The sequence below is a fragment of the Rhea pennata genome, chromosome 3, assembly GCF_028389875.1.
Source record: "Rhea pennata isolate bPtePen1 chromosome 3, bPtePen1.pri, whole genome shotgun sequence".
Lineage (NCBI taxonomy): Eukaryota > Metazoa > Chordata > Aves > Rheiformes > Rheidae > Rhea > Rhea pennata.
Genome location: NC_084665.1, coordinates 89,068,747 through 89,095,938, shown reverse-complemented (window position 1 = coordinate 89,095,938; position 27,192 = coordinate 89,068,747). Strand labels below are relative to the sequence as shown.

The 27,192-nt window shown below is 37.0% G+C and overlaps 1 protein-coding gene across 3 annotated transcripts in view; it reads right to left on the bottom strand.

The window, feature by feature from the left end:
- The window catches only part of RNGTT (RNA guanylyltransferase and 5'-phosphatase), a 196,693-nt gene that overhangs the window by 5,395 nt on the left and 164,106 nt on the right, over window positions 1–27,192 (bottom strand). For 2 of the 3 annotated variants that reach the window (XM_062572774.1, XM_062572773.1), the window contains exon 15: window positions 41–164. In XM_062572774.1, coding sequence (XP_062428758.1) covers window positions 41–164 — 124 coding nt within the window. Of the gene's footprint in view, window positions 1–40; window positions 165–15,309; window positions 15,380–15,660; window positions 15,807–27,192 lie in introns of those variants that run through there. The other variant, XR_009958007.1, reaches the window with a different exon arrangement.

The window sequence follows — 27,192 nt, the reverse complement described above, 5'->3', positions numbered from 1 at the left end:
TGGAATCTAAAAAACTTTTAAAGCAAATTATTCTACTCACCCATAGCAGTGCTGTATGCATTTGGAAAGCTCTTGTCTATTCTCTGTCTCATGAAGACCCAACTGTTGTTTTCAAACTTGCACTCTATGATTTTATTGTCATACTGTTTCAGTTCTTTTGTCACCTGTTTAAAAAACATAGTTTGGGATAAACACTTTATTTCAAGTTTCTTCTTTCTTTTTGTGATAAACAACAGAAGATCAGGAGTTGCTCCGTATTTCTCAGTAACATGCCGCCATCCTACACAAAAAACCGCACAGAATACATCTCCATTATACATATGCTCAGCTACTCAACATTTTAAAAATACTTTTCAAATCTGCTGTCAATATACAGCAATTATATTATGCTAAAACATCAGCAGCTCTAGCAGAGGGGAAAAAAGTCACTTCTGGCCCAAATGCAAATGGGTTTCCATGGGAATAAACTGCTTCCAGTGTAAGTGCTACTGCCAGCCTAAGTGCACGAAATGTATTATCCACGTTTCATCAACCTTCTTTGTTGAAGGTCTCAAAGCCAAATGTCAGATTTCAATACCAGAAAGAGCTTAGGGAAAATCATTCCACTCCTTATATTATTATGGATTTTTCTTTTTTCTTCATTTTACTTTAAACCGTAAAATTGTAACCCTAAAACGATACAGGATTTCAAATCACATACGTTCAAGTATCCTTCAGGCCTCATTGTACTGATTCATAGAGCTGTCAGCAGCCAATATCCTGAGTTCTTTGTCTTTCTAGTTGGCAATACTGGGTGTTTTGGAAATGTAGTTTGTATGCACTGGACTTCCTAGTTGTTTTGGCTACTTCATCCTATGCATCCTAATCTATGACACAATGCAAAATATTCACGTAACCATGGTAACTTGAGATCTTTATCTAATGCTTTAAAAATTTTACCCATACACTTTATTTTGTTCCAAAGAGCCTCTTTACAAGTACAAACCTGTATTTAAGTGCTAGCTGTGCTCAACTCTGCTACAGTTCACCAACCCAAAGCTATACAAGGTAATATAACATTTCAGATCCTATGGGTAAGTGCTCTTATACAAGAGATTGGTTATTCCAGTTCATTAGCATAATTTTTCATCTCTGTTGTCTACTTACTCATGAGTAGTGACACATGAATTTACCACTGTCAAAGGGATACAGATTTGAAAAAGGCCATGACTGTCTACAGGCAACTTAATAGCATATACAGGGAAAAAGCCCAAGAACCTGCTTTGCATTAATTTCCAGAGAAAGGCAATTAATTAAGGAAACTGGATGCTGAATAAGGACTCATGGTCCTCCTCCACTGCATGGAACTAGTCTTATCCTTAAACTGGCAAGCAGAATTGTAACATTTTGCTTGGTATTTACTCTGAATACTTCTGCTCATCCCAGGGAGCCCTGGGATTTTACTCATCAAGCAAAAATGACACCGTGAGACAATTTTGTTAAACCTGTTTACCACTGAGGCCTGTTAAAGCGTAAGGCTGACACACAGACTCAGCGGTATGATGCCATCTCCCACATTATCTTTCATCCATTCCCTCACCTGCAAAGAGCTTTTCTCTCAAACCCTTTACCTCTACAACAAAGTTTGTTTCTGCTGACGATCACCAGGATGGAAGTAACCAATTACCCATATTATCAATCTTTCCTTTTCAGCACTGTCTGCAGAGCACAGTGGTTCTTTACATACATGTTGACAAGCTATATACGGTTCAGAGGTTTGACTGACAGCATGCAGAGGACATATTTATGTTTCATTAGTGTATTCAGGAAAACACATCCTTTCTAACCCACTATGGATATATAAATGCAGGAGGAAACTATTGGCTGTGCAGTGATTTGGGAAGGTATATTACTTTGAGAACAGCTGCCCAGTGGAATTGGCAGCAGTGTGTGTGGGGGGGTACAACTCGAGGTCTGTCTTTCTGCCAAAGCAGGAAAACGTTGCAAAAACCACCTACTAGAGAGAAATATATAAAACTGCAAGCAATTACTTCAACTAACAATCTCATAAGGCTTTGTCAGTTTATCATTCTCCTAGTGTTTAGATGCTCAGAATAGCACTAAATTATGTGGCAGCTCTATCTGTCTGTGGCAATTAAGCAGTATTATTAACTATCTAGATAGTTGCTTGGCCATTCATTAGCAATCTGGGAGATAGATCTTTCCAGAAAATATGAACACCTGCCAAAGCACTGACTTAAATGAATTTTCCTGAAAGAAAAGTGGTGATCACAGTTTTTAACAAGTGCAAGTTATAGTAATTATTTTAGAGAAGAAATACAGCACCTATTGTTCCCTGTATTATGCCAAGTCTATCTCAGTCTTGTAAAAGTACTTACTGTAATGTTTATGTACAATTTAGGAACTGCTGGGCATTTGATGAAGACTACAGGTACTCTGCGCACAGCATACATGCAGCATTAAAATACTTTTCTACTCCTGTTATCTTAGTAAATTCTGCATGTGCAATGTCTATGCACAGGACTCAACAAGCAACTGAAAAAGCCCTTAATGATCCTTGCATCTATAATTTGTACCCTATAACTACATACCACCTGCATGATACTTTCTGGTATTTAGCTTTAAAGAGGACAGGGAACCTTCAAATCTGACTGTCTTGAATTTCCTTCCTTTTGCAAATCCCCCTGAGATGCTCTGAAAGGTGTCATCCTGATTCTCCCTTTGCAGCACTGGGTTCATCCCTTCTTCTTCCCTGTGAGTATTGCAGTCTGTAAGGGTGTCCGAATAACGCACCATCACCTCTCTTCCTGAAAGGTACATCCTCCAGCTTACGCTTAACAGCAGTGGAAGAAGTGTCCTGAGAATGATGGCAATCCTCAGCCAAAATGGTAATCCTCGTCAGCAGGGATGCTTTTGGTAGGATGCCAAGGCTTCTGCCATGTTGTTGATAAGTTCCTTGAACCAGCATTCAGTGATTTTAGATTGGAAACTTCCATCACTCTAAGGACTCCGTGGAGCCTCCCTTAATTAAATATTTATTCCCTAGTCTATTTTCAGAGAGCCAGTCAGAATCAGAATCCCAGAGGAAGACATACGAGACATGGGGCTGCTAGACAGGCTGTACATCAGGACACTATTTCTGGTCAGGGCCACAACTGTGTCCTGGAGAAGGATGAATATCAACCTGTAAATCTCTTCCCTACAGGAAGGCAAGTGCTTCCCAGGAGGGACACTCGCTCTTCCTGACTACAGTTGACCTAGTCATCAGGAATCAGCATCCTCACCCAACAGGAATCACCCACCAAAATCACAGATGGTTTCCTGCTGGAAACTCAGCCACTACATTACTGCTAGATCGCTAGATGTGATAGAAAAAGTGGGCAAGAGCTGCATCTCTTTTGGCAATAGCTCTCCATCAAATCAGACCTGACATAACATAAGGCCATGCTCTAAGAATGTTGGATTATATGAAGAGCACAGCTATCTTTTTCTACCCTGCCAAAAAAGGTTTCCCACTGCCATCACCATCTATGTCATTCACTGTGAAAAGCTTTGGGGTGATAAAATTATTCTCTTTTGCAAGAACAAAGAAAGTCAAAATTTCGGAAATCTCCCACTTTCCATTCTTCCTCCATCCTCAATTTTTTGAAAGAAATTCAAAATACAAAAGAAAGTGAAGTACCTAACCTATCTCAAATCATTTCATCTAGCAGAGTACTGTAGCCATTTTGAGATGAATCACAACAGCTTGTTTATATTCAGCCATATGTCATAGTCATTTAGGACACAATTTGAAAAAGTTGAAAAAGGAGAAATCAGTGACCTAGAATCCTGTTAGCTCTGTTCCTGTGCAAACAGCTATATTGTCTGTGCTGACTACCAATGCTCAAGGATTTTGTATATATAATCTCACATGGTGCACTTCATTACCAAACTGGGCCTTAATTCCACCAGTTGAGCATTCTTTCCTTTCCTGTATATTTTCCCTGAAGATTTCATTCAAATATTAGTCTCATCAGTCCCTGACTTACTAATAAGAAATAAGTTCTTGTATAAGCTTCTACTTCACCTGAGAGATAATAAGAATAAGAATTTAGACTTTAAGTAATTAAGCTAATATTTCAGACAGTACATTTACAATAGGAAAACTGAAACTTATAAATGCCTCTAGTTTTCCTACATTCAAATTCTTTTGAAAAAAAGGAGGTACATTTTTCGATAAAGGAAAACTTGACTGACTAAAGGAAAACTATGCTATGTTTCCACATGCATGCTTTTTTCAAAGCAGTTAAAATGGTTTTATTTCAGTAAAATAAATAACCCACTTTAAAGATAGTGATGTTTGTATGAAAACCTTAACACATTTCCTTTCCTTTCTCTCTTTAAATTGCCTTTTTACTGCACTTTCCCCTCTATTACCAAACATTTATGGAAAGAAAATCGTTCTTCAATTCACATGTTTCTATTGCTTATTCCACATCTGAAGCCATCAGCCTATTTCTGAGATCCCAAAAGAAATGATCGTAATGGCAGACACAGAAAATGTTAACTTCTATGAGAGAACAAACGAGCAAATGCAGCAGATGAATTCTTACAAAATGAAAAAGATCTTTATTTCTATATGCTTTCATTTCTTAATATAGAATAAAGAAAGGAATCATAACACACATGCAAGATAGACTCTAAATTAACAACTTTCTATTTTCTAAGCAGAATCTGCTTTTATAATAGCCAACACACAATGAAAGTGTTCCTTTTTGCTATGCTCAAAAAGGCAGACTGATTGTGTTTTTTGCTGTTGTTTTTACGCAAATTCCAATGGCTGAAGTGAAGAAAGTTAAACGCTAGTGCTGCCATGTAAAGGCTGGAAAGTAACTCTCCCTCTGTCTGATAACATAACTAGCTTCTCTCCATTAGGATCCATTCTCATGGCCAAAGCAAACAAAATAGTCAAAGCAATACCTCCCCCAAAACCCCACCAGCTGTGGGTACATGAGTGGGAAACCTCTGCATTGCTTCCAAGTCTCCTGCTGCAAGAGCACTGACACCCACACCACTATTCAGTCATTCTGCAAAAAGAAAATTACACTTTTCTAAGACAAGTGTCAAAAGACTTTGAAGTTTATGAGCTCCTGATCCTGGATGTTACAGGGTACACTGAGGCACAAATGAGAGTTTAGGAAATGAGACCTCTTAACAGAGTAGCATGTCTCAAATCCTGATTTCTAGATTACTTTCAAATGCTGAGACTGCCCTACAACACTGCAGTAAAGTATTAAAGACATAATTTCAAAACTTCTCCAAGATAACAGAGAGAATTTACCTATCCATGGGTACTATGACTGTAACAGCAAGGATATCACAGGAATTTGAGGAAATGAAGAGTGGTCAAGACTTCTCAAAGGAATACAATGGAGACAGAAAGGAAGAAACAACAATAACAAAATAAACAACTTCTGAAATTATAATAATAAGCCAAATTCAAAATGAGAAATTTTGAAGGCTGAAGACTTGACGGTGGTAAGTAAACACCAAAGAGCATTACGTCAAACCAAGCCCACTGAGAGGAACAAGCGGTGAGAAACAGGGTTCCTGTTTATTTTAAGAGAATATCTAAAGCAAAGCTTCCGGTGCTGTAAGTGCATGCACACCCTGCACAAGGACTGTACTGGGAAAGTATTTTCATGCGTGACTACAGATGAGGACACGAATATAAGAAATTTCAGTGGTTTGACTAAGAACATCCAAGAAAGTCAATGGCCAAGGTGTTAGCAGAGTCCCACACCTGCAGGGCACGATGCAGAACACCACAGACATAACCGAGTTACTCCGTCAGCGCATGCGTCCTCCTGATACTCGGAGAGCTTCTTCACACCTGGCATGGGCACAGCCCTGAGCTCATGTAGCCCGCTCACCCTTAGCCTGCCGAATTTCCCCACTCCTCTTCATGTTGGCTGTCACCAGCCTCGTGGCAGCCATGCACTTAAAGGTGACAACAGGCAGAAACACTCAGCCCTAAATATCTGAGACTTAAACTTGGTCTGAAGAAGCTAGGCCTCAATACTGAACACTTTTGATACAAAAATATTCTAAAACAGGAAAAAAAGAAAAAAAAACTCTCTAACTTTTAAATATCCTTTGAAAAAATTTTTTTCACCTTTCAGATAAAGTATCTCGTGTATCAGGGTAAAAGGAAAGTCCACCAAGGAAGTGTAAAAGTATAACTAAGGGTTATTAAAAACCTGTTCATACAATTAATGTACCCAGGACCTCAAATATTGTCAGCTACAGAAGTTGATTAAGTGCCTGGTATTTTTCTTCAAAATAGATTTTATGTTATAATTTAACATCCATATCATAATACAGTTTAAAAGTTTAAATAATTTTCTGAATAAAATGTTGAAAGTAAAATAAAAGCATTGGTAACCAATTCAATTGCTAAATTACACACACTGGTTGTGTGTGTTTTTAAGTAATATATTACCCAATAAACAGTTATCAGCCTGGGTAAACAAAATGTAGCCGATATGTTTATTCAATATTAAAGAACGCTTCCAAGTGTAACTACACAGTGTCTTGTGTACATAAGAAATGGAAGTGCTCCAGTTTTCAGATCTCATTCCTGGAAAGGAACATCAAGAAATATATATATAAAAAAATGTTTTTGTTCACAGTGAACCACATTGCTAACACTAAGCATTGGAAAAATTCATGGAATAATCAAAAAAGAAAAAAAAAAAAAGAGGGAGGAAGACAGAGATGGGAGATAAGGGAGGAAAAAGATATGTTTTAAAATCACATGAACAATGATTTGCAGTAGATATGTAATTCTTTTTTTTTTTCCTTCCAGTGTCTAGCACTCATGATTCATGATTTAGTCTTTCTTATTAACATAAAAAAGAGATTCTCTGAAAACATTCTATACATAATATTTTCAAATATCGACACAATTTTCTGATACATAGAATAGGATGGATTTTTTTTTTTTCCTGACAACCGACCTATGGGAACATCAGAAGTAAAAAGCTTTCCTCTTATCAGTGATATTATAAGGTCAACGACTCTCTGCGTCAGCTGGAAATGGATTTCCTAATGTGTCCTGAAGGTCTTCTGCACACCTGACCTTACAGCACCATTTGAACTATCTGCAAGACCTGTATAGGAAACCAGAGTTTTTTCTGAACTTTGAGACTCTCAGTGGGACAGAGGCATCTGCAGTAAGGCAGACCCCCCCCTTGCAACGGCTTCACCAAAGACTGCTACACCTTCATATGGGAATATATACGCGGTTGCACATACGTTTTGTCTCCTGATGCCGTAAATTCTTCAAGATACAGGCCTTTCTCCTAATACTCAGCTCAGACTTGGTGCACCAAGAATAACGAGGCCACTAATAATCACTGAGGTCAGCGCTGAAACTGGAGGACATTCGTCAAAGTCTCAAAGAAAACCAGGCAGATGCAAGCAAAACCGTAGAATACCAGAGAAAACTGCAAAACCGATGAGCAGATTATGCAAAAACAAATAAACAACAAAATAAAAAATCTCTTGAGTGAAGGACAAAGATTTGGAGGTGTCTGAAGCAAGCTACTCCCTCACAAGGGATGTCAGCAACTGAACGAGCGGAGAAGACAGGGCCAGCTAAACCAGCGTGAATATGTGTAAGAGTTGATAGAAAAGCTGTAATGATAACATAGCAAGGATTCCAGGAGGAAACATTTCACCTACAGACTGAAATATTGTGAGGACAGTATTTCCACTCATGAGATAGCTCATGACAGCCAATCTTTGCCCCGATTTCTGTTTTACTCACACAACACTGCTTTTGTGAAAGGAAGCCAGCCCTTAACTGGGACCACTTTATGCTAAGAAATCGAGATCCAGACAGAAGAGTCATGCACAAATGATAAACAATAGACTTTGAAAACACTTAGCTCATTCATAAATTATGAATTTCATAACAGTTAGTATTCTCAGTTTGCAAATGGGGAAATGGAGAGAGATAGTATGTGGTCACACAATAGGTAAAGCATTTACCCAACATCAAGTTCTCTAAACCCTATCTTAATTACTTTTCAGGTACTTACTCTCATGCTGCCAAGAAATCCAGGGACATAGGGCTGTTGACATATCTTTAATAATTTATCAGTAAAAAGCAAAACAAATCTTCCAGAGACAAAACAATGCTGTCACTATTTTACAGCCTTTGGTAACTCTATTTCTATACCTCAAAACATAAAAGAGAATCTATAAAATGACTGTCAGAAGAGGACTAAGGAGAATTTATTCTGACATTTTTCTGTCTTTTGAGTGTTCAACTTTACTTCTATAGGAACAGCTCTTTTAATACGTTTGTGTTTATTATACATAGATTTCAGTGTTTCTCATATGATAGTTTTCATCTTTTCTTTATACTCAGTTCTTCTTACTGTAGTATTCTAAATTTATCTCATTTTACCTGTCCTTCTTACATTTTACAATGAGTTCCTTCACTTCCTGTCATCCTGCTTTGGATGGGTGTACACAGAGCATCTCTGTAGGAATGCTATCAGAAGCTTCTAACCTGTACAGTCAGGAAAAAAAAAAAAAAAGAAAGAAAGAAAGAAACCTTCCACTACTCACTTGGCCCCAGCTGTAAAAACTCTTGAGTTGCATACCTCTAAGCAGAATCATAAGCTCAATTAGCTTGCATTAGTGTTATCAGGAGTTGGCCCTAAACTTATTTCTAGTTATTGCTTATCTGGACTCTGAAACAACATTTGAAACAACATTTTTATTACTCTTTTCAAAAAAAAAAAAAAAGAAAAAAAAAGAAAAGAAAAAAGAAAAAAAGAAAAGAAAGAAAGAAAAGAAAATCAGTTGACACCAGAATAAACCAAAATAAATTTAAACTAGAACACAAAGTAGCAAATAATTGCAAGAGAGTCTTTTAAACCGACCTTCACTTTTAACGACGCCAGCTTTCAAATGACAACCATTATGAATCATGTTCTTTCCCTCCATTTAGTTCACAAAGATGCTAGTTTTATATGCTTAAATTTTTTTCATAAATCAAAATTCACCACTGAGCACAACCATGTTAACACTACAAGGAAATCTGTTTGCTTTGTTAAATTGAGCTTCAAAAGCATCAACTGAACATACATTTGTGATTACAAGTAATGCCTATTCTTATATCCATTCAAAATGTTTACTTTATTACAGCTTATTATAAATGTACGTCTAAAATGCAGCAGCATGACTGTTCAATTTACAGGCCATAATTTTATGATAATCATATGTAATATATTCATGTGTCTACTCCACTGCCTAACAAAGCCCAGACTGGTTTGTTAGCAGCTCTGCTTTCCCCATGGCTCAAATTTCTTTGCCTCAAAACATTACTGAATAACAACATTATGAAAGATTTGATCATAAATTTTGCTTTATATTCCTACACTACAGTAGGCATACAAAGAAACATACACCATTAGAAGCTCAATTTGGTGTACTGACACTATCAAATATTGGTATCTAAGTGATATGTAAATTATTAAATATGCTATGCTAGCATTATTAGAAAGGTGGGGGTGGGGAGCAAGACTGTAAATTTATAAATGTTTTCAACACCTAGAAATTTTATTACTACTTGCAAATGTTGAGATGGATGATAGAGAATGTGCGAAGACTAGATCTAAGTGTGAGACCTAAGAACATGTGAAAACCAGAACTAAGTAAATTTCCTCTTAATCTCCAATATTTAACATGCTTGTTGGTTTTTGCCTAGGATACATTTATAGAAAATAGTCAGTGTTTTTTTCATAATATATTTCAGAGATATTTTCTAGTAATCGACAAATATGACACTAGAACATACAAAGAGGTTTAATGGACTTGTCAAAAATAAAAATTCAGACAGTCCCTACCACCCTTCACTAGATTGAGTGGTTTGTCATCAACCAAGTCTCCTAAGAACCAAAATGCCAAGCTATGGAGGAGAGCTCTGTCTTGTTCACTGTAGCTTTTATACAATACTTGTAGTATTTAGTATTTTTTAAAAAACATCAGATCTTGAAATTACACAAGGCTCTTAGATCACAATAATATTTTTTAAAATAAGTTTTCAGTTTTTGTACTTATGGAAAGAAAGAACTTTAAATTTTCAGATATAGAATGACACAAAAGTCAAACAGCAATGATTTTTAAAAACTTGCCATTTGGAGAGGTAAGGCTTACACCAATTTCTAAGAGCTTAGAGTTCACAGCACTTCATTTTTGTCTCAGGTTACTACTAGAACATTTAAATGAGAAAGCAAATAAATGCCTTAACAAATACTGCAATAATATAAAGCACAAACTCAAACAATAACAAAAAATAAAAATCTGTTCAGCAGTGCTATACAACCAAAAAAGCAAAGATGTAGGAAAGAAACAGGGTGAATGCCTTGTTGGGGATATTGTATGATTTTCACTGCATTTTTAACCATTCTAAGATTTCAATTAAAAGGAAAGTAAGTTTTTAACTTTCTTCATTACTGATATTACTATCACACCATAAGCAGATCAGTGGCTACTGCCTTACTGCAGGCTTTCAAATATTAGATTTGATCAAAGCAACTGCTGTAGTGAAGGTCCTCAACTGCCCTAACTCACTCCTCAAATGCCTTTATAGCTTTGAGTCAGCATGAACTCCCTCCCTTTCTTAAATAGTTTGCCTTTAACTTCAAAGTCTAACTGGCTTTGAAGCTAAAATCATGGAAAAATTTTTTCCTTCTTCTTTAAAAATCAATTAAAGATATTCAGTATAAGCTCACCTATAATCTAAAATCTAAGTGTGCTGGTCTTCTTGATCGCCGTGGGACTACAGAAAGGAAGGGGCTAGGCAGGGGAGTAATGATGGTTCACAAACTGCAAAACATTTTATGGTGCCTGTCAATTGATGAGGTCAATCTCTAAAAATAAAGGTAAGCAAGGAATACTCAATGAAAGGCACAAATTTGATGGTAAATGAGGCAGTGGGGAGGTTCTTACTGCTCCACCTTTCAAAGACTGCCTCTCTTTTCCACTCCTTGTTATTAATGATTGTGTGGATTTGGGAAACCAGATTTCCCAGGACACCATGGTAATGTGTGTTGGAGTGGGGAGAGAGGCAGACTACAATAATTACAAGGCAGAGGAATGCACAGTAATTGACACACAATATTTATGGACTTAGAAGAACTACAATGGGCTTCAGAGGATTTTACAGATTTTGCCAGAGGTGATCTGAGAAATCTCTGAACTTCTCGGTCTGTTTGGGCAGCAGTCTATGTAGACAAATCAATATAAATTTTGTTTGAGTTTCTGCTTTGCCATGAACTAAACAGGACTACAACTTTGAATGATAAGTGTTGACAAAAGGAGCTACTTCATGATTTGATAGTTGGTCTTTCCATATTCCTGAAGAATAAGAAATTTGGGGATGCCCTGTGTACTTGAACACAGCTTTCCTGGCTTTATTTTTAATACTTTGTTATTGTATGGGAGATCAATAACAAAACAAGCAAGAAACAGATTTGTAGCCTTCATTGTAATTTCACAAAATGGCCTCAGTCAGTTAGCCTGCATGTGCTTAGACAAGCAAAACAAAGAGAAGTCCCTTGGGTTTTCTAGCCAGATGACATTTTCTAAAACCTCTGCTCATAAAGCTCTGGTCTGCAAAGAGTTCTGCATGGACTGACCCTTCAATCCTCGAGAATTCAGAGTCTAATTTGAGCTCTCTACTCAAGTGCTTAAGTTTTGTTTGAGTGCTCCTCTTCCCACACGTGAGGCCCAAGACTGAAACATTAGTTCTTTAACGCATACAACTTAAAAAAAATGTTATTTGCTTTTCACATGAGGTAACAGCATGACAAGTAACATCATAAACCCATTCTAGAGACAGCCAATGTCACAAACAATTCTTTAACATTCCAGTCAGGAAAAAATCAGTACGAATAAATTAATTTTTAAGGGCTTTTCTCTGCAAGAATCAGCAGCACTGGAAGGAGATAAGGAAAGAGAAATAGTAAACAGGTAATAGCAGGGCACCTCTGTAACCAGTTGCCTGAGATCCTCAAAGTATATTTTTAAACATACAAACCAACTCCATTACTCTCTGTTATATAAAGAGTATTACATATATAATTCTGCAGTTGAAGAATTCAAGGTTAAAAGGAATGGATTTGTCACACAGGAACACGCATGGTGGGAAAATCCATGAATTGTTTCCTGCAGTTTCCTGCTATAACTACTAGCACTAATTACAGACTTTTTTCCTTAAAGTTTTGAATGAAATGTTAACAAGCTAGTAATTAAGCTTTTATTCAGAATCTGTTTGTTTTAGTGTTAACTTTCATGTTGTAAGTCCAAAACTCCTGATGCACTGGTCTATAAACGTCCTTCTAAATTATTCAGAGATGTCCTTTGTTTTGCCTTCTGTTGTAGTTAAGCTCTGAAGCCTCTTTCTATGCATTAATGGCATCCAAAGCACAACTAGTAGATACTCCTACACATACAGAAAGAGAATGTAATGATGTAGAAAAATACAGTAAGTTGTATCTTGCATTATTGTGTGTAAGAACAAAAACATTCTTGTCCCTGATTCTGCTTTTGCATATTCCTATATATTGCTTGAAGGTTTCTTCAGAGCTTTTGTTTATAAAAAGAAACATATAGTTAAAATGCTGCCACAGTGGTCAGCAATCAAGTTTGGCTAACCATGACCCACTAACGAAAGTGGAAACAGAGTTGGACTTGTCTGTATTACTATTAGATTACAACTAAATAGGTTAACATGTGACACTAATTGGGGTACTTAATTTCTCTTGTGATGCGGCATCAAACATGCAAGGAATGGGCAGCTCCCCAAAGCAGAGAGGACTGTGGTCGAAGCCAGACACCTCTGGAAGACTGCCCGCACACCAGTACACTTGCCCTGAACAGCCATACCCTACTGGGGAGAGCAGTGGATGTTGTGTACCTTGACTTCAGCAAGGCTTTTGACACTTGTCTCCCATAGCATCCTCCTAGATAAGCTCAGGAAGTGTAGGTTAGATGAGTCGACAGTGAGGTGGATTGAGAACTGGCTGAAAGGCAGAGATCAGAGGGTCATCATCAGTGGCGTGGAGTCCAGTTGGAGGTCTGTGGCTGGCAGTGTGCCCCAGGGCTCAGTACTGGGTCCCATCCTGTTCAACATTTCCATCAGTGACATGGATGAGGGGACAGAGTGCCTCCTCAGCAAGTTTGCTGATGATCCCAAGCTGGGAGGAGTGGCTGACACACCTGAGAGACCTGGACAGGCTGGAGAGCTGGGTGGAGAGGAACCTCATGAGGTTCAACAAGGGCAGAGTCCTGCACCTAGGGAGAAATAACCCTAGGCACTAATCCAGGCTGGGGGCTGACCTTCTGGAAAGCAGCTCTGCAGAGAAGGACCTGGGAGTGCTGGTGGATGACAAGTTGACCGTGAGCTAGCAACGTGCCCTTGTGGCCAAGAAGGCCAATGGTCTCCTGGGCTGCATTAGAAAGAGCATTGCCAGCAGGTCAAGGGAGGCAATCCTGCCCCTCTAGTCAGCCCTGGGGAGGCCTCATCTCGAGTACAGTGTCCAGTTCTGGGCTCCCCCGTAAAAGAGAGACATGGAGCTCCTGGAGAGAGTCCAGTGTAGGGCTACGAAGATGATCAGAGGGCTGGAGCATCTGCCCTATGAGGAATGGCTGCAAGAGCTGGGCCTGTTTAGCCTGGGGAAGAGAAGCCTGAGGGGGGATCTTATCAATGTGTATAAGTAAGTACCTGAAGGGAGGGTGTCAAGGGGACGGGGACAAAGTCTTCTCAGTTGTCCTGTGTGACAGGACAAGAGGCAATGGGCAGAAACTGAAGCACGGGAAGTTCCGCCTGAACATGAGGGGGAATTTCATCCCTGTGAGAGTGACGGAGCACTGGCACAGTTTGCCCAGAGAGGTTGTGGAGTCTCCTTCTCTGGAGATCTTCAAGGCCTGCCTGGATGCAACCCTGTCTAACATGCTCTAGGTGACCCTGCTGAGCAGGGAGGTTGGACTAGATGACCTCCAGAGGTCCCTTCCAACCTTACTGATTCTATGATTCTACGATTGTGCTATAGCTTCGTGTCCTGCGGACAAGTTTTGCATTGCTTAACTGAGAAAACTGTCCGAGGCCCTTATATCCCTTCTATACCAATGCTGACTGCTCTGTTTCACACAGAATTTGAAGAACAGATTAAAAATCTTGCACCAGTGACCTACAGAAGTAGAGTGGCATCTCATGAATCTACCAACTGAGAGCATACTCAAGTATTTTTTATTACAACACACAAAGCTAAAAATCAATAGATTCCTTTACTGAAACAAATTTAATACTTCACCTAATCAACAGAAAGTAACATTTTTCTGAAAAGAAGTGACATTTTATTATAGCATTTGGTTGTTAAGTCACTGGCAGAAAATTTTTTATATACCAATTAAATAATAGTTCAATGAGGTTAGTGACATAAAAAGCAATACTGCATATCTAGAGTTTCCTCCCTAGTAAATGAAAGCATCTATAGCGCTTGGCAATACAGACAGAATGACTACTCAATGGTTCTAATAACACTGCCACATCTTTGATCTTCCCTTTTCAAATATTTTTACCCCGTTTTTCCCAAAGATGTAATGTGCTATTTTCTCTATAATCAACCCCTTTTTCCTTTGGAGAGGAGCAGAACTGGCATTTTGAAAACTTCATTTTGTTGAAATATAACACCACTACTGAGCTCTATTGCTCTTCACCTTTATTCTCATTTTACGCTAGAAAGATACACCTACAGTAGTTTTACTGTTATCTAGCAAAAAGTAAATAAATAAACCCTTTGTTGACATTACATAACAAGATGCTACATCACTATTATTAACCTGAGTTGTAGCGTATATTTCTCGCTCTCAGATGTAATAATTTACAAATACTATAATAATTTGAGAGTACTTCAGAGGAAGGATATTTGTGAGCCTTGCAAAGACACATGTGAAAACAAGTATGATGAAAAAAATCACGTAATTAGGTATTCCACTGTAATTTATGTAAATACAGGATTGAAATAGGAACACAAAAAGAGAAGATCTTACCTGGTTTGCTCTCTAAATATAGTTTGATTTTTCCCTAGGGTAACTCCCTTCAGGGTATCAAAGACATACTTCAAATTGTAGATGTGCTATTTATCATCTTCTCGTGTAGGAAATAAACATCTTTATTTTTACTAGTAGAGAATTTCACCTTTTTGTAGACAGGAGAACCTTCTCTGGGCCCAGTGTAGTTTGATTCCTTCTTCCTCCTTTATTTGCTGACCTTCTGCATGAGTTGGTATTTTTGTCATCAGAAGTCTAATAGCACCTATGTTTGCAGGACATAGCACGTTTTATAGATTATATTTGAGGATGTAAATGGTGGAAAGGACTGGATCTTAGGAAATCTATTAGCAGTAGCAAAAGTGACACTTAAATCGCAATGCTTTTCTGTGGGGAATACTATACTGGAAATGCTCACTTGTAGTTAAAACAGCGGTACCATAAGAATTTGTTTTGCTCAGCCTTTAATCTCATGATTGAAAATGCCCAGAGAGGCAGGTGAGAAAGTGCATTTACAGAATTATTTCAGGTACTTAAATTCAGTACCTCGCTTCCCGCTCTAATCCGCTGAAAGAGACTGGCACCTCTCCGAAGTGAGCCAAAGGACATCAGGGGCAGGTGCCAGGCCTTTTTCACAGGTTCCCTGATCTCCCCTCTGGAGTTTACTATCTTCCACCGCCTGTGCCGGGAGCCTGTGGGTATACGGTAGCTGAAATTAGGCAATGTCACTATCTGCCTTTATGGATATTACAATTACACAGGATATTATCCACAAGCCTTTTCCCTTTGTAAGCCGATATCCTGCATAATTATCTCATTTGCTATTTCTTCTGCCTTCTATGTTATTGTTTCTGGGCCTATTCTTATTCATTTATCTAAATTTAGTCTGTCTGTGCCTTTTACTAGTCCTAAAAGAGCACAGTACCCCTCAATATGATAATTTTGCCGTCAACTGTTTTTCTACAATCTTATCGGTATCTGACATTTAAAATATTTCTCATTCAGAACGTTCACTATGTGTTTTATATATATTATAAAGAAAGGTCTCAGCAGCAATTTCCTCATCAAAGAATTTTCCTGTTATAACATCTCCCACCCTTTACAACTTCAACATCTTGATTTATTCATGAGTAATTTATTTTAAAGAGATTATCATCTGCACTTTGCAAAGGTACTACAAGTTCAAGCTCATTTATCAAACTCAACATAATTTGTTCAGTTTTGACTCAAAATAACTCAACCCTAAACAGCTTAACAAATTTAGAACTATTCCAACTATAAAAAGTATAGGACAACAACACTCTGTCCTGTTCCCTTCCCCCTTTTCCCCCTAGTAGCCTGATCTTGGCTGTTGTTCTTGGGATACTTTAAAAACAACTAAGAAATGTTTTAAAGAGATCTAAAATATCTTGTCCAAATGCATTTTATTGTCCTGTTCCATTAGAATAAATTTCTACTATGGTCTGATTTTTATAATTTTTTTTAGAAAATATTTGTGTATCCATTGTTTCTTCCCATCATCCATTCCACCTTTAATATCTTTTACTTCATTTGCCTAAAGTACCAACAAATGCCTCCGGTCTAATGCAGAAATAAAAGACAAACAACTGATTTCAAAAATCACAACAGAAATTAATCACAAATATGACAGGAAAATGAGAATTACAGAAGGAAACAACAGTAAAGACAGACAAATAGGACATGACTTTCTCTGAAAAGATGGCATCTCTGTGAGTTCTCTAAACTGCCTAAAAAACCAAGAAGCTCAAGCGTATCTGCTATACTGTTGAACACTGTCTATTGAAGAAAATGCAAATCCAATTGCATTGATGGAAACTAAGCATGATGATGTCTATATTAAAATAAAAACTGTGTTTGCTGCAACTCAGTCAAGCACAGTAACTAGCCCCATAAACCACTATTTTCAGCAAGGTATCTACAGAGGTACACTCAAAACAGGTTTGACAATGCAGTGAAAACAGGATTACAGCTGCAGCAACAAATTATCAATTTCAAGAGTTTAAAGATCTTTCTTCTTGGATAAAACATCCTCCTTCTGCAAGGTCACTTTTGTAAAGCCTAAGAAAGCAAAGAGGAAAAACAGCGCCAGCTCAAAATCACAAGAGTGCCAGAATGCTCTTGAACATGGAAGTCTGGGAAAGAATAACATGACAAAGATGATGAGGACAGTAAGAAACCAAATCTTGCTGTAAGACACAATACATCCAGCAGTTTTTACAATTAATTGATCGGTTATTCTGCTGTGAGAAGTGCGATGATGAATGTAATGCAGATGAGAAACATCTGCAATGTCTATGCTCATTTACAGTATTTTTCTCAGTAATTTTTTACTTGGTGGTAGTGGTAAACATTAACTGTGTGCTTCTGTGACACAGCTTAACCCATTTGTTTTGCCATCTCTTAAATTCAGAAAATTAAACTATTTGTGTATTAACAATAAGCATTTTTTAAAATAATGAGACATAATTTGCATGTCCCAATGTTTAGATTTATCATAGTATGTTTTCATATCACTTGGCATAGGCAAGCTACAAGCACAATCTGCATATCACTTTGAAATTCCAGTTTTCTGTATGACTGATATTTCTCAGAATAGCATTCAATATGGGGTCAATTAAGTATAATAAAATATTTAGAAAATTACTCAGAAAGGTAAGACAGCAGAGAATTCAAGAAGACATACAAATACAAAAGAAGAAAATTGCGAAAACTAAAGTACAACAGCACATATATTGGCTACTGCTGGTTTCAAATCTCATTATTTATAAAACGAAACAAAATAGGAAAATCCAAATCAACCATCCCTAACGTGATGCTGCACTGCTGGCTGGCTTTGCCTCATAGACGTTACAACAAGAGCATGCAAGCAAAAGAACTGAAGAAGAAAAGATAAATGGCCTTTGGGACTGCTGAAGAGTCACTGTCAGTTAGTGTCACTCCTGGAATAGGACACACAGAGGAGACAAGGAAGCAGGGAACGTATGCCCATCAGAGGGCAGGAATACACCTTTCAAGCATATATTCATGTTTTGTTCCTAGATTCCTCAGATGTCCCATGTGGTGCATTGCTACCTGCTGGGCTTCCCTTTCTAACAGCCATCACGTGTGACACGTACATTATTGCACAGTCTCCTGGGCATCACTACGTATAACAGGTACGCAGTGGCAGCTTTTCCATCAGCCCGCCACTCCTGAACTTTGCTACTACCGCAGCCAATCTTGCCACTTTCAACTACTCTTCTTCTTTGCTATCATTCTTTTAAAAGTAGTTATATAGCTTGGAACAATCTATAAACCTCTTAAAATTTGGACATTACTGGCAACACCAGCTTCTCCCAGTTCTAAGTTACGCTTACAAATTGTTAGTTTATCCAGATCTTTTCTCTCAGCATATACCACACACTCCATTTAAAAATCCATACTGTCTCATTAAGTGAAAATAGCTGCAAAATGACTTCAAAGGAAGAAACCCATTGTTCTTCTAAATAAACATTTTAGTGAGGAAAATATAGCATGTTTTATGAAAGAGGATTATACAGTCTCTGAAATGTAATGCAATTCTCTTAATGGAAAAAAACCATGTCTTTTTATATTTTTCATATTATGACAAAAGCATTCATTTACAAATGATCATTTAATCATTTAACACAGGAAAAACAAACAAACAAGAACCAAAGAATGAAAGCACTGAAGCTTTTGTATAATGCAGTAAGAGTTACAGCCATAGGAAATCAGGAGGAAAAACTGACTAGTATATTGTATGTTAGTATTATTGACAGAAATTAGCTTCTGTTTTCAACTAATAATAACGTACGCTCAGAAATATCAAACTGTACAATTTCCTAGTAAACACAATAAATGATACAAGTTTCATATATCCTTAAGAACTAGCTAAATTTGACAGTGCTGATTGCATATATTCTCAAATGTCATAGAATCAGAAAATTCAGGTTAGAAGGGACTTCTACGGATCATCTATTCCAACCTCCTTCTATAGAGGGGGATAATTTTAAGGTTCAGCCAAGTTGCTCACGGTCTTTCCTGCTTGAATTTTAAAAGTCTCCAAAGATGGAGATTTCACAACCTGTTGTACTACTTCACAAATTAGGCAACTGTGCTTTTACTGTGCTTAACCACCCTCACTGTGACTTTTTTTCCTCATATCCAATTTCCCTTGTGTCACTTTTTTCCATTGTCTCTTCTCTTTCAGAAAAAGCCTGTTTCTTCTGCAAATCTATTTGAGGTGATGGAAGACTGCAATTAGCTCCCACCATTGCCTTCTTTTCTCCAGACTAAGCTATCCCTATTTTTTTTAACCTTTCTGAACAGTTCATATGCTCCCTATCATAGTGATCTCCTGCAGGAATCGCTCTGGTCTGGTGATTTCTCTTGCACCAGGGAGTCCAGAACAGCATGCAGTACTCCAGATGTGATCTCACAGGTGCTTGACTAGAGGACAATAATGATTTTCCTTCATCTACTGACTATGTTCTATCTAGCTCCAGCTCTAGCCAGGATGAAGTTGGTCTTCATCACTGCAAGGGCACACTGCTGGCTAATGTTCAACTTCTTGTCACCAAGAATCTCAGGTCCTCTCTGCAGAGCTGCTCGCCAACCAAGAAGCCTCTAGTCTGTACTGATGCATAGGGTTGCTCTGTTCCAGGTGCAGAACTCTGCATTTCCGATGTTAAACTTCAAGAGGGTCCTTTGTCAGCACTTATTTTTCTAAGTTTGCTGAGAAATGAGGTATTATCATACTAATGTTCTATTGCAGAGATGTACTTGTATTCCAAAATCCAGGAAATGGGAGGCTTAAAGAACTGCAATCTGTTCATTTTTGCAATACTCATCAAAAAAGCATTTGAAGATTTTTTTTCTTAAACAGATAATAATGAAGTAAATAGAAAACTGAAAAAAAAAATATTAAAATCTAAAGTAATTCAGCAATTAGTTTAACCTTTCCAGAAGGCTTAATTTACTCTATGCTAAGCAAGAACGAACTTGGATTGATTTTCAAAAAAAGCTAATAAGAGCTGAAATAACAAAAGCTGCCCAATAAAACAAAGAAAAAAAAAGAAAACATAGTCCAAAATCAAGCACCAATTATTCTATCTTATTGGCAGCAACAACAGAAATCTGCAGAGGTAATCTTCCTAAAGCTGTGGACTTTTACGGAACACCACATGCTTTACAAAGAACAAATTTTTTAACTGAATTCATAGACATAATCATGAGAAAAAGCAAAACTGGGGACTCTCTGATCCATCAGAACACAGTGAATTCATAAACTACAGTCCATTAACATTTTGTTCCTACGGACAACCATTGTGACAGTATATGAAATCACTGCTTCATTTCTTCACAGTGTTCATGCAAACTGTTACTTTTTTCCTGTTTATGCTGACATTTTGAAGGCTAGTTTTTTTTTTCTTTCTTTTGCAAGAGAGTCTATAGAAGGCATTCTCGCTGTATGCTGACATTTATGTAATATATACACACAGAGAAGATGTATTACTATTCATTATTATTATTATTATTATTATTATTACAGAGTCTAGCATTCCCAAGCATGATTGAGGGCTCTCATATTCCAGTGACTATACAAATACACAGGCAATCAGGACCCCACGTCCCTAACAGCTAGCAATTACTTTTGAGAAAACCTGCAACAAAGAATGCCAAGATGTAGAGAAGTGAGAGAATCAAGGGATACAGAATTAAACCATTTCTTTATTTAATTCTTAAAGTAATGGTTCAAAAGTATCCTACTCTCAAAAAGGAGCTAAATTTGCTATCTTTAACCAGCATAAAACTTAGGAATCAGCAGTGAGTGATTTCTTGGTAACACCTTACAACACTTCCAATTTGCAGTTTGTTCAGTGAGTCCTGCGTAGCAACTTCCTCCACACTCTTTACAGAAGAAAAACTGTGTGAATGCTATTGCTGTCACTATTTCAGAATTTTGTTTTTAAATATGTTCAGATTATTGTTTAAGACACAAAGTCAAAGAAATACACCTTGAATTTAGGAAGGAAGGTTTTGATATGCAATCATACTTAGATTCTGTGAAGTTCACTTGAGGCCCGAGGTTGCCCTCTTGAAAACCCTCTTGCTACTGAGAATTAACTTTAAGAGTAAAGTAAAACCTTACTGCATTACTGATGAATGCAAACACAGCCCTTCAACCAAAGTCAGGCAACTTGTTAGGCATTGCAAACCATGCGTGTGCCTTGAAGATAAAGTTAAGATGTTGAATTTGATTCAGCCTTTCATGTGAAATCAGTACAGAGGAAAGGAATGAGTGGGAAAGAAAGACAAGTTCAAGCACCTGAGGACATGATATTATGTAACTCTCCCACAAAGAGACTGTAAATCTTCTGGCAACTATAAACATTAGGAACACTTAAATTCCCACTAAATTTGGAAGTTTATTTTGGCAGTCAGCCCCACTTCTCAGGTATTGATGCTAAAGCCATTTCCGTATGTTGACTTCTGCAAGACACTGAATAGGTAGTTTTCAAGAACGACAGACAGAAGAAGAAAAAGGAAGACAAAAAAATTCCTTATGTGGCTTCTCAACAACTAAATACTAGCAACTCTAGTGATGCCCAGTGCAGCTGCCATGTCCTGCAAGGGCAAAGAAGATGTGAAAAAAACTGTCACAACATCTCACAAAACTCTCTATAAAATATCAGAGGCACCAATTCTGGAGACTGTTAACAAACATTAATAATGCTAATGACTTTAACCCATACATACATTTTCATCTCCAGAAAAGGTAGAATATAGCTTAATCAGAAGTACTTTGGTGTGTGTTTTAATTCAGAGTTACTGTAACTGTGTTTAATGAAACATAGAGACTCAGATTATGAGGTCTATCTTCTTCTTTCACAGTCATCAAATCATGCAATTATCACATTCCTTCTTACAACCACAAAGGCGTTTGCTCCTAGTGCAAATCAGATCTAGATCTGTTGTTCTCAAAAGTCCAAGATATTCTTCAGTTTTCAGAATAGTTTAAATTGATTTTCTCCCTTCCTTCTTCCTACTGCCTGTATTAAAGTTTGCTACCATATCTGTATACAGAAATCATAATCTTTCTTACATACTGTCTTGCTAAACTAAACAAGCCAAGCTAACACTATTATTTTCTTATTTGATGGGCCTCCGTTCAACCCAGTGGTGCCTCTGTCCTCTTTCAGTTTGAAATCATTTGTCTTGTATGTGAGCAACTAGAACGGCACAGCTACAGATGAATTTGTATTTCCTTCTTCTCAGGAATGGCTCCCTCCAGAGATTCTAGGGCTACATTTGCTTTTTTCATGGCTGCACCAATTCCATTTCTCTCAGTGCCCCTAAAAGAAACTATGGTCTTTTTTGAGTCACATCACTGTCAAATAAGGAAGCCTCAGAAGGTAGCAGACTTGTCTGTGGTCTCTATATCACCGTAATTCTATGCTTTCAGTTATTATTACATTTCATCCTACCTCTATTAGCTAGACTGAAGGTTCAGCCAGTCCTCACTGTGCCAATTCTCCTTTGTACTGGCAGCGCCTTCAAACTTTCATTAGCAGTACATAAAACCTCAACCAAACCAAGCTTATTAATAAAATTATTAAATAAGCTTGTTTTCAAGGTTAATCCTTGGGTAGCTCTACAAGCAAAATGCTTCCAACCCAACAGCACCCCAATCAGCAGAACCTCCTAACCACCAAAAATGATTTTTCCAGTATACTGGCAGCTTATTCTGTGGATAACTAAGTCAAGAGTGAACTGCAAAGTCATGTCAAGGTGACCAGCTATTTTCCTCAAACTAAAAGCATGATATCCTTATGTTTCATTCTAGGGCATTTCATATCACAGAAAATACCCTAACAGTGCAAAATAATAAGAAGGGGAGAGAGGCAGCAGAAATAACAGATTACGATAAACTGGAAATCCTTTCCTGCTGTGGTTGTGAAGGTTAAGAACTCTGTCAATATTTATGAAAGTCCAATAAGCAGAGCGTCATATAATTACCATGCCAACATACTGTTAGTTGCTGCCAATAGGCACAGAGGTAAAACTTTTACATGTACTTTGCTAAAAGATTGCACAGACCAGGTAGAGCTTTGCCAGGGTAGCAATTAGGTGGGTGGGGAAAACTGGACCAGTTCTCCTCCTAAGCTCTGAACAGTCCGGACAGCTGTGCTCTAACAAGGTGCTGCACATCTGCGCTTTGGGATTAGATTAGCCAGCACCAGCCTGCCTAGCTTTGGGACTAACTGATAGTAGAAGTCACTGACACCCAGGGAGCAGAAACATGCCAGGTTCAGTCAGGAAGTCAGCAGCTACTTCTGGCTTAAGAAATGAGCTCTTGAAAACAGTAGGTCCATGATTTCACGTCACTGTAGTCTTCATTTGGGGAAAAAAAAAAAAAAAAAAAAAAAAAAAACTGTTGTGCAAATTGTCACCAATCACTTGGGCAATCACCTACAGATAGATATTTCATATTGCCGAAGGAGTCACGAATGAGATCTACCCTGGTACTCAGAAAGAAGCATTACTTCATCCTCTGTGTCTGAACAAGGGTGAAGCAGCTGTATTGAAGAAATTTCAGCTTTTGAGAATACGACAGTAAAATCACTGAGGTGCTGATAACTTGCTTGTGCACCATAGAGTAGTGGATCAATAGGTATTTAGAAGATCTACTCGTTTTGATGCGATCAGAGAAATTATCTGGGCCAATTAGCCATTGCAAGGCCTCTCTTTGCTAGATCTTTACTATGTTATACTATGTTTTTGGTTAAATGTGTACTTACTGAAGGAAAATGAGACAGTTGGATAAATAACTTATTTGAAAAAAAACTGTAATCTCAGAGTGTACATGGTAGTTTCATCTACCACAATCAGCAATACTGTTCTTAAGCTTGATAAAATTGCAGATAACAGCTACAGAGCTGCAGGTCAGAGTACAGAGCTTTATTCTGTGCTAGTTCTTGACATACCAACTGCTGTAACTACAGCAGCAATTTCCCCAGAAGCAAATTTAAAACTTTCAGATTTTTTCCACAGTGCTCATAGCATAAAACCAAAATATTAAGAACACATCACTACTTCCAAAATACTCTTTTCACCATATCTGTCCTCCTATTCTATTAAATTCAACAGTTCTATTGTGAACAAAGTAGTATTTATAATACAACTTTTTAATAACTACTCTTAAAATAAAACTAAAAATAAAATAGCAGTAATTAATCTTTATTTAAATGGTAATTTAGTGTGTTAAGAGCCCAAAATGAAACTGGTCATTAACTCAATAGTAAAGACTGCCAGAAGATTCATTACTGATTAATAATGGAGAACACAGTGTACTGAACAGCTTCCTTTAATCCCAGAAACAACTAGAAACTGAACTGCAAAAACTTTCAATCATAATGAATTGGTGAAGCAATATAATTTTTTTTATAGAAGTTTTAATTACCAGATAGAGTGTACCTAAGTTTTCCTTTTAATCTACATTGATCGAGTCTCCCTTTTAAAAACATTTGGATATATATATCATGAATATTTCTTGTTCTATAAACAGTTTAAAAATCCTGTAACATACTCTTTCATCAGGTGACTATTGTCTATGCTGGAACACTTAATTTAATCACCTCTAATAAATACAGAATTTGTATGATAAAATTGTTGCTTTAGTAACTTTTACTGCTGGTAAAGATTACTAACAACATTTAATATAAATGGATTTAAGACAGTTTGCCAATTAACCACATGGGATGTCAATATTTTATTTTGCTGATCAACATATTGAACTTAAAAACTGGATAAAATTAAGGTTTCTGAAGATGGATATTTAAATATGACCACTTTTAAGATTCCAAGAAAGCTGAAAATCACTGAACTGCTCTTAAGTTGTTTGCATGGACATTTAAGTATGTAACAACAATTACTAATGAATGTTTATTTATAACTACCTAAATGGGAAGAGATACAAAAGGTAAACATATTTACAGTGAAATTGTTCTACAAACCCTCTGAACAGATGCTAGAGTTAAACAAAAAACCAGAATAATTAAATTAAGAAACAGAATAAAATAAGGAATTACATCAATTCCTTCAATATAAGCTTAAAGAACAGCCTTCTGAAAATGCAAATAGGAATTCACTGCAATTGTGGATTTGACTTTCCAATAATTCATTTAATACTACTGATATAGACATCACTTTTGCTAGGCCATGGAACTTACTGAAACTCACTGAATAAAAACTCCAAAATAAGAGCAATAACAAACATTTTACAAATAGTTAAGGGCTCTGAATCAAGAACTCTATTCAAAGTAGTAATGTACAAAATCCCATATCATCTATGAATAGATGCATAAAACTACATTCCACATTACTGGAAAGAAAAATTCCAGACAGATGTGTCTTGCTCTAGCCAAGAAAGCACTCTTTTTCAATTTCTAATTTTTCTAATTTACCTACTATCAGATCCAGGATTCAAAAACTTCAGGAATGAATACTTCACATTTGTTTCAATAATGAAGTACAGAGACCAAATATCTGACACTATTGCCGATATCACACAAAGCAAGTCAGGAAAAAGGAGATAAGGTAATTTCAGTTAATATAATCACTTCATCTATGTCTCAGAAACATTATAAATATTTATATATATATATATAAATATTAATGAATTATTGCACATGAGAAAAAAAAGACAGAGAATAATGGTTTTAGAAAAGATGTTAGTATTTCAAAAATCTTTTTCCAGACTTGCCATCTACAAACTTCATCAAAGACATTGTGCAATTATCTTCCTGTACAGTTCAGACTTGTTTGCCTTTGGGCAGGGAATCTCTCACCCCCTCCCCCTCTGTCTGTCTGCAGTTATATATGTACATAAACTGAATTAGGAATTTTTAAGTACTAACATGGCAGTTTATATGTCTAGTATGAATATTTCAAAGACCTGGTAACATTCCTATTTGTCCTACTGAAAGCACACTAAAATGCTATTTGAAGTACTGGTGTATAATAATGGCTCACTTTGAGCAATAAATCTACATTGATAGAGGAGCACAGTGGTTTTGTACGTTCCTTAATGCACAGTTTTGGCACGAAATGCCTAACCTTAATAGAATACCTTAATACTCAGGATGTTTGCAGATGAACATGAGCAAGTAATTTATATTACAAGAGAGACCAACATATCACACAGTGAGCAAAAGCAAATCTGAGCTATAAGGGTACAAAGAATCAGTTTTAAGTATATTCGAAGACAAAGTTTGGGTTGCAGGTCTTTTAACTGATGGAATTATTAGCAACCACGTACTAATGATTTAAAAAACTACTAATGGAAGAATTAAAGCAACTCCTGCCAACAGTTCCTAAAGAGCATTGTATATCTCCAGAATATATGTTTATTTTAGCAGCACCAACTCCTATGGTAATATATTACTGCTTATTTTTTGTTGAAGACATCTAAAAAGTTGGAACTCTGCTTGAGCAAGGGGGTTGGACTAGATGATCTGCAGAGGTCCCTTCCAACCTTATCCACTCTGTGAGACTCTGTGAAACCCTATCACTGCACACCAACACCTCCTGTGAAGCAGCTGAAGTCTCTCTAGAATCTCCAAAAAACCTGTTACGAGTCTCTATAAAAAAAACTCATCTCTGTTATACGTATTCCACTTCCCAGTTGCAACTAATACTATAAACCATAAAAAAAATGTTTCTGAGACAAATTAGCTTACCATTTTAGGATTACCTTTAGCATCAGGAACTAAGTTGAGCAACAGTGTGCAAATTTACATCTTACTGATAAAGAACTATCCTTCTGTAGTTACAAAAATAAATGCTACACTTTAGACAGTACAGCTACCTGGAAATAGCTCCTTTGAACATGTTTATGTAATCTGCACATGATTTAGTGAATAAATAGGGCTTTGTTTTCCCTAGATAGTAACAGAAAGCTATCTTGAATATCCAAAATGTCTTCTCTGTGACAAACATAACATTTAGGATGAAAATACAGTGGTTCATTAATAGAAATTCAAATATTAATCTTCT